General features: G+C 24.2%; 1 protein-coding gene across 1 annotated transcript in view; it reads right to left on the minus strand.

Annotated features, from left to right (window-relative positions):
* Positions 1-5,804: 5,804 nt before the first annotated feature.
* The window catches only part of LOC119667241, a 22,830-nt gene continuing 19,009 nt past the window's right edge, over positions 5,805-9,625 (minus strand). Inside the window, exons 7-9 of the mRNA XM_038076531.1 lie at positions 8,127-8,322; positions 7,992-8,059; positions 5,805-5,959 (exon numbers count right to left, since the gene is read on the minus strand). Of these exons, the coding sequence (XP_037932459.1) occupies positions 5,828-5,959; positions 7,992-8,059; positions 8,127-8,322 (396 nt within the window). The 3' untranslated portion in view covers positions 5,805-5,827. The remainder of the gene's footprint in view (positions 5,960-7,991; positions 8,060-8,126; positions 8,323-9,625) is intronic.

A 9,625-nucleotide genomic window follows, 5' to 3' on the forward strand; every position in this document is an offset into this window, starting at 1 on the left:
CTTAAAATATTTTTATTCTTGTATATAAAAATACGACAAAATAAATAATAAATGAAACGCTTTTAGTTCACGCGTTCATAAAACATTCATATAGCTGCCATAGAAAAACAATATACGATAGATACGTTTTTAAAACCGTCATTTTTAAATCATCCCAAAAAATAATTAATTAAATCCAAATAAATTTTTTGTACAGTTAGCTATGAAAAAAAAAATTTATAAATTATTTGTTATTTCTTTCACACCAAGAAGTAGAAACAGAATTATAGAAAGAGACAACAATAAGTACTGAAGACATCAATAGAAAGAAAATAAAAGAAAGACTTATATTTACGACATCACAACTTCACCAACTCAATGAAATCAGCACATGTTTCCTGCATTTATCGAACAATATTTACCGATTATGTATTTCTTTATATATCAACTATTTCTTTATATATTCGATTGGTTTTTCCTTTGGTTATTCTTAATGGATTAATATTTCTGCTTATAATGATCACGTTTTACTCATCCTTACACAAGATAAGGGTTGGCTTTTTCAACATGGATGTTATTAAAGCCAATTTTTGAAAGTCATCATCAATAAAGAAAATAAAGTGCAGGATTTAGGAATAATGGATTTAAAATGAGGGACTAGTTTTACATAAAGTAAATCACAAAATTACATGCGTCAGCAGCAAATAATATGAAAATTATAATATATAAACATTTGCATGTGCAGGAAGCATTTCAACACAAAATGCAATATATGTAATAAGAGTAATGTAGACATTGGAAGTAAATATCAACTAATAACTCAAAAATATGCCTCAATTTTTCTTAAAGAAACAGAAGAAGGCTAAATAGACGGAAGGACATAATCCTGACAAAGTAAAAACAGGCTCAATCAAATCGAATGTGACAAACAGAATAGACATAATCCTGACAAAGTAAAAACAAAACTCAATCAGATCAAATGTGATAAACGAATATGTAACTGTTTATCACAGTTACATAAATAGTAAGTGTGATAAACAGAGTTCTAAAAAATTTACAACGATACAATTAAAGTACACCGACAACAGCGGAAAAATGGTTGACCCAGAAATCGTGAAATCTAATAGAAGAGCAAAGCAAACTGAAACAGAAACCTCAGTTGCTAAAATAAACGAAAGAAGACTTAGGTAGCCTCAGATTGGAAAACAAGTCAAAAATAAATGAAATGTGAAACATGAATGCGACATCATCAGAAGGACATATCATCATATGTACATCTGACTTGTTAAAGATGGCTTATGAAATTGCAACGATGAATGACGATAAGACTAGTGACAACGCCGATTTTTAAAAGGCAGTGTCAGCTTGCTCATATACCATTAAATATGGATACTTAAAGATATACCAAATAGATGAGAAAAACTGCATATAGTATTCCAATAAGAAGTATTAAAAAATGTGGAAATTATTGTGGAATGTACATTTTACTAGCAACATCGAAAAATCTTGTTGTAATATATATATTTGCTATAATAGTATTAGTTTTCGGTTTCTAAGGGGGTGAGGCATTTGATTCTTAACTTTATTTAGTTTTCAGCCTGTAAAATAGGTACCTCCGAAAAAATAATTAGCATTATTAAAAATTATGTACCATGGCTCCTTATGCCGAATACTGTACATGTAGAACAATTAATCGAATATTTCTAGATCATAATAGAAATTCTTCATCACGGCATTGAAAAGTGAACCTATTCAGCAACACATACTAAATGTTCCACGTATACATATGTGGATGTTTTGTGTTCTACGGTCTAAAATAAATCACAATTCTGAACGAGTTCTAGAATAAACTCAGTAGAGTTACTCCTAGGAGAGCAAATAATGAGTACATATATGAAAAACAAATGTCCAACTCTATTAGATATAAGAATAAGAAATGAAAAACAACCCACACCAAAGTAAATAACTCATCAAAAAGAAGAAAGCATTTGCAAAACGAAAGATGTTCATAACACCTAATAAGGAAAAGAAATGACAAGTGGAAATTGAAGACTGCTTAGTAACTAGTACAACTATTGACGTTATAATTAAAAAGATTGTGTTTGTATTTTTATCATCTGATATCATTTTATTTCTAAATAATTAAAAAGGGCAAACGGTGGAACTAGACAGAAAAAAGACAGGCACTGAAATTCTTTTATCATTCCATAATGACTATAGGGTATAATCTGTATGAGTACAGGACATAACTGGAGGAAAAATAAAATAGCATATGCCAATCTTACCGACAAAAAAGCCTGATATTAATATGACCAATAGGGGAAATACAATAATACTTAAAATGTTACAAATTTAAAGTAATCACGGAGCATCTGATACTAAAATAACTGAACAACCCATAGAAAATGGACGTTAGAACGCCAACAGCAACATTTGAAGAAAAGTACAGCAAATATTACACTATAGCTTATGCTTTATCTCGGCTTTATCGAAGGAAGTATGACTCTTATGAAAGTATTAACTTGTTTTTTTAGAGATACTTGATCCCTCTTATGTTTACGGCAGACATACAACAAAAGCACCAAAAAAAAACAAAAATTTTGGTACGAGTATTTACCAAAATTAAAACGAAATGCAAATATATTGACAGACTTGTCAATGGAACATTTCCGGTATTGTTGACACACGTCTGGTTGTTAATAAATAATAGCGTTTCAATCAGTACTTTGTATACTCCGAAAATCGAAAACATCGATACTTAGTTTAAGAATGCAAGTTTAACGACTCTTAACAATCTATGGTAGTTCGCCAATTGATATAGGTGTCAGAAGAACAGTTTGCAAACGTACACAAAAACAGCTTACTAGAGCATCCACTGTGCCATAATGACTATATATTTTACGAGGCGACTATCCTGTCTACAACTATGCTTATGTGAAGTAATTTAAATATATAAGTGATTCGAAGAAAACTGTTACTAATATAGCGACAACTAATATACTAACAACTACGATACAACAACAGTATTACAATAACATTTAATAATAGATCTTAATTCAAATTGCAAGTGTTCAAATTGTTGGTGTTTATTGGATAATTAATATTATCCAATATTTTATAATACTCGTATAATATAATAGCCGTATTAATTAACTAAGATCAATATTATTTTAATTTTTTTTGGAATTATTTTTCAAGTGTTAACTGTACAAAAAAAAATAATTAAAAATTAAACCTGATTTAAAATTTTATAAATAATAAATTAAAATTTGTTTTTAAGTTTAGTATGTTACAATCAAATAAACTAAATTAACTAAAGATTAAAATAAACAAGAAGTTAAAAAATTAATTATAAAAAATATATATTAATTACAATTGATACATAAAATACAACTAATAAACTAAAACAAAAATCTATTAAATACATACAAATTTAATCAAAAACATTAAACAAAAAATATAAATAAAATCAAAACGACAATGTAAAAACCCAAATCATTCAAAATGATTAAATATTTATATAATTTAAAAATTTACTAAAAGGTGTTATTAAATTTTAGTAGTAAAAAATTAATATATACAAAAATGAAAAAAAAAAAACAAAAAATTTAAATACAATTTTAATAAATTAAAAGTAGTACATTAAATGTAGTTTATAGCGTAAATCCCAGCATTTATTATGCGGCGCACAAATTATAAAAAAATAATATTCAAGAATATTATTAATTATAATTATTATTAATTAATTGAAGAGAACTCTATTATGAAAATAAAACGACGTCATTATACAAAAATATTACAATTAGTTAAGATATATAACAAATAAATAAAAAAAAAACAGATCGTAATCAAATTTTATACTCTGTGTTGAAGTAGTTTTAAATAAAAACAAAAATATGAACAATATGAATTAGAAAAATATGAATATATATATATATATGAAATATATAAAATAATTTCTATTAGGAAAGTAAAAAAGTCTGTATGCATATTTTCTTACATACGTATATATTATATTATGATTGAATTGTGCTAATATATTTTTGTGAATGTGTGTGATTGTATGTAATTGATGTAAGTATATATGTTAGCCAATTTAAAAGACTTGTAATTTGAATGTTTAAGCTACATGTAACAATCTATATAGAATTGATTTATATTTATGAAAAATAAATTTGTTATATATATTTTTTTTTGTTTTTTATTAAAACAATATGAAACTAACTTATAAATTAATACCACATACAAAATTATTTTATAAAATTTCATTTTTAGAATATTTTTATTATATTTTATATTTTATTAAAAAAAAAGGTTAATATATATTATTAAGTGAAAATAAACCTAAAATCCCATCGAGTGATAGGAGTGGTTAAGAGAACAGTTCTACGTTTTACCACATGCGACTTAATAAAATTTTTATAGAATTATAATATTGAATTAAAAACTTTTAGTTATCAATTTTTTATTTTTATTTTACATTTTAATCATTTAAAAATTATTTTTTGTTTCCTATTTATAATAATTTTTATTGGGTAAAAATTAACGATTTAAAAAATGTATTATTCTTTAGCACTTCGTCATTTTTTTTCGTATTTAATTTATATTAATAACATCACAAGAAAATAGTTTTAATTAGGTTTAAAAAAAATCCTAAAATAAATTTTATGTGAACTTGTGTTAAAATCGAACACTGCCTTTAAAATTAAATCTACATATATATATAATTAAATGTTGTTGTGTTTTAAAATAATTTAGTTAAAAATTAACAAAAAAAATATCATTAAAATTAATTTATGATTTTAATAAAATAAACTAAATAATGTAACATATTGTAGAATAATTTTATTGTATTTTTATAAGTCTAAGCAATTAAAATTAATTTTTTTATTTTAAAATTTTAATACAAAAACAAGAGAATAAGTTTTTCATTTTTATATAAGCAAAAAGCTTTAAATTTTTATTTATAACTTTTTATAATTATAAAATTTTTAAAAGTTATTTCATATTATAAAAATATTTTATTAAATCTTATATTAAACACAAAAACATATACGCTGACAATAAAATTTTAATTAAGTTTTATCTTTTTAACTACTGCGAGTTGAAATACAATTACAAGAGTTTAAACAAAAGTAAACAGACATAAAAAAACACATACTGATTAAAAAAATTACAACTACAATTTTAAGTAGCATACGAATTAAATAATTATACTGAAAATAACATATAACAAAATATTTATTATAACACTTGTTTGAAAAAAAAACATGGAAGTAATTTGTATGAATCGTGTAACAAAGCTTCCAACTTATTTAGGTTTAGTTAACTAATATTATTTAAAAATAGGATACAAAATTGTATATAGCAATAATTTATTTAAATTGTATGAAAAATAAAATAAATTAAAAAAATTAAATTTAAAGAAAAAAAATGTGAACAACTTATGTAAAAGTATTAACAAAGAATTTTAAAATATTGATGAATAAAATTTAATTAAATAAAAAAAATTATGAAATAAAATGAAATAAAATCAAATAAAATAATTTAATGACATGAATGAAAAATTAAAATAAAATAACTAAAATGAATTGTTTTCACACATAAAAATTAGTAAAATAACAATTTCTTATTGAATTAGTGAACTTCAATTTAACATGAAATGTTAAAAAACAATTACTAAAATCAAATTTAAATTAAATAAAAACAAAATACATTTAAAATGAGACATTTAAACATTAAACATAAAAGAACAAAGAACAAAAATTTTAAAGTTGCAAATCATATCACAAAAACTTAAAATTTGATTAATAAACATAAATTCAAACAAAAACTTCTTACATTTTCATTAATTATTTAAATAAGTTGGAAATTGTGTATCTTCTGTTGGCGCAGGTATAGTAACTCCACCGGTATCCAATGGCGGTTCATGTGGCAATGAATCGACACTCTCCAGAGGTAAGAAACAATCAACAGAAATCTGAAATTATTAAAAATAATATATTTAATAAAATAATGTCATATATGTATATTATTGATAAAACAATATATATACGCATAGTTCTTGCTGAATAAACTTTCATGGAAGTCTATTAATTATTGGAAAAACAAACAATTAAAGAACACAACAGAAAAATTGTGAACATCATTTTCTAATATAATATATAATATATACATATATATATATAATATATAATTTACAGGTATATATAAGCATATGAATTAGCCTTTAAATTCACCCAGGCTCAACTTTAATAAATTTGTGACAAATTTTGCTTAAATTTATACATAGAAATAAACAATAGTCAATGTACCAGCACTGAAAACAAAAAATATAGAAAAGTACCAACTAACATTAAACAAGAAAGAAAAATTTCTATTATTAATGCTAAATCTAAATAACGTCTTACATACAGCAATCCTGCTATTCTTATCAACTGAACCCTTATGTGGCATATCCTATATAGACAATGTTAATTAGATAAATAGGTCTAATAAGAAAAACTATGAAGCTTCTGCACATGAAAATACATTAAAATTATAAAACTGTATCAAGCAGTTATAAACTGATCAGATTATATAACATTATGCTTACTATTATTGTAGATAGAGCATAAAAAAGCATAAGTGATAGAAAGAGAACTAAAAAGAATTTTATATAGGAACATGAAATTTGGAATAGAAATGAAAAATTAATTAACGTAGAAACAAATAGCCCGAGATAACCTACAAATCAAGTACATGAGAGAGTTGCAAAACAGTATAGTTCCAAGAACATCGTGTTCGAGCCACGAAGGGGTTTAAAGTGAGAATGTTAAAGCTAGACCAGGTTAAAGTAAAAAAAAATTTTGTCATCTTAATAAGTCTGAGTCATTAATCAATGTAAATGGTATAATTCAAGTAATTCAAAATTGAGGTATGGTTAATTAATAAACAACGATGTTATATTTTATATTCAAACAAAAACAAATTATACTTTTAACACTAATTTTCTAAACATTAAAACAAGTATGAGTAATATCAGAATTTTGTAATAAAAACCCAGAGTAGATAGGCTAAGTATAAATAGTGAATGGCATATAGTTGGAAACTAAGTTATATTGTAATTGAAAGACGCCTAAAAACAATAACCGATTTAACAATAATAAATAGCAGGGCTTCTCACTAGAGAAGTTTATCTCTATATGGAATGTATGCGATACTTAATAGTTGGAATTTTAGTTTATTAATTCAAACTATTTGCTAAAGTCAGTTTAAGAGAGTGTTAAGAAAAAACACAACTGAAAAATCTACTCGCTGGTGTTGAATAATCTCATAGAGTATATTGTATAGTCACATGGATATAGTGTGATTTATATAAACTTTATTAATATATTATATTGATATTTTATTTTTTGCATATTTACAATAAAGTCGACAATAAATGTTTCACTTATAATTTAGTTTTGTATATTTTATCAAAGGCCAGTGTTTGGCAAATAAGAATAATATTATAGTAAACCGTATCAAAGTTATCTACATAGTATATTTATATCAACGTTTTCGTTTCAATATGGAAGCAAATATGGAAGCAACCAGAAATGCTGTTTCAGAAAATAAGTGTTACTGTTATGTTCATATAAATAAATTTAAATTATTGAAAAATAAGATTTAAGATTTGCCATCGAGACAAGAAAAAAAGAGACAAAGAATGAGGCTCACATAAAAGCATACCAGAGTACTAATTTAAAAAGATAATATTTAAAACTCATAAAAGGTGCCAACAGATAACTTCAAAACAATTTTTATATAGCTGTTTGTTCTCTTAATATGATCTAATAATGGTTGACAGAGTTCATATATAATAAATAATTTACATATAATTAATAATATATATATTATTATTAATTTTTTAATAATTGATATATGTATAATAAATAATATGTATTGAATATAAATTGATATAATTTGTTAACAGAATAAACATAAACATTATTTTTTCACTTTAAAAGAATTATAAAATACACACTTACTTCATTAGTTTTGTCATGCAATTTTCCGGGATTTTTAAAGCAATTGTTACGTGTTGCGTCCATTGAATCTTTAAGAAATAATTTTTTTTATTAAATAATTTTAATATAATTATAAAATTTCGTTTATATTCTAACCTTCGTAATTTACAATTAAGCCTTTTTTATGATCTTCCTTATGGGCAAGCAATTTTTGTTCAGTTATTGTCACAAAATTGCAAATATCGCAAGCAATTCTCTTATAAACCTCAGGATGATTAGTACGTATATGCCGTTTATAAGAATTGGTTTGTATGCAGGAGTAATCACATAAATTGCATTTAAATTTGCCCACCTGTAATATATGGAAAGTTATTAATATAATATATATTATTAATTGTAATTTTATATTATGTGAAAGTATTTCATAAACTTAATATAACTATTATTATTATAATAATATAAATATAAGCATTTCATGTTATAAATTATCTATCTTTGAAAATTCCAATTCTGTCGCAAAAAAATGTAAAAATAGATTTGTAATTTATACGTTATTATATTTCATACATCTGAATATATGAATTTCAGATACTTTATATTAATTTAATCGTATTAATTTTTAATTATTTTTTTACTTTATTGCAGTCACTATTTGCAACACCGTGAGCAAGTATGATACCTAAATAATAAAATATGAAGTTCATAATTGTGTTAGCGAATTAATTATTTTACTTTTTAATAATTATTTTTTAATATATATTGGTTGCTCTTTTAAAAGGAAATCCAAAGACTAAAAATTGGTATTTGAAGATAAAGCAATTTATTTTTAATATGCTTTTGATCTGCAGATTGTTTACATTTGATTTTTTTTTGACATAAGATATAGATTGCAAAATAAGAATATGAAGAGAACTTAAAAAATTGAAGAAAACTATATAGTTATTTATTTAATATTGAAGATCTGATTCTTAAAGTATTAATAATATAGTAATAAACTGCTTTTTTTATCAGATCGATACGATAAATTGAAATGGCATAGGTTTAAATTGATTTAAGTCGGACTAAATGTTGTTAGAAGTTAAGTCTATTGTTATTAGAAGTTAAGTAATGGTTGGCACATATAAAACTAATTCCGTTTAGAAACAACTAACTTCGTTGTTGTTGTTGTAACCCGCCGAGACATGCTTGTGGAGTCCCTTTGGGAGGTGTTGAATGGTACTTGGTCGTCGTAGGTGACGAGTGGCTCCGGGACGTCGACTCGACCGTTCTTGGAATCTAACTTTGTAGTCCATAGTAGTATAATTTTGTTGTCTATGACCGAACTTGTTAACAGGACGCAGGTAGTTATTTACTGGTATCTAGAGATTTAAAAAATTATCAAAACCTAAGCATTTTTCATGATTTCGAATTTCAACATGTAGACACAGATGAGTCATATAAGACATTTTGCAGATGGACATTTTGCAGAAAGACATTAATTTGTGCAATTTAATTTTAATTTATTTCTGTATCATTGACGAGAAAAAGATGAAACATTCTGAGAAAACATAATCTAGGAATGCGATTGGCACCATCAAAAGAATTTGATTAAAATAAGTTCCAAAACATTGTTCAAAAACTTTTAAGTAGAGTTTTACAACTTCGATCTAGCTTAA

Source organism: Teleopsis dalmanni, chromosome 1, assembly GCF_002237135.1.
Source record: "Teleopsis dalmanni isolate 2A chromosome 1, ASM223713v2, whole genome shotgun sequence".
Taxonomy (NCBI): domain Eukaryota; kingdom Metazoa; phylum Arthropoda; class Insecta; order Diptera; family Diopsidae; genus Teleopsis; species Teleopsis dalmanni.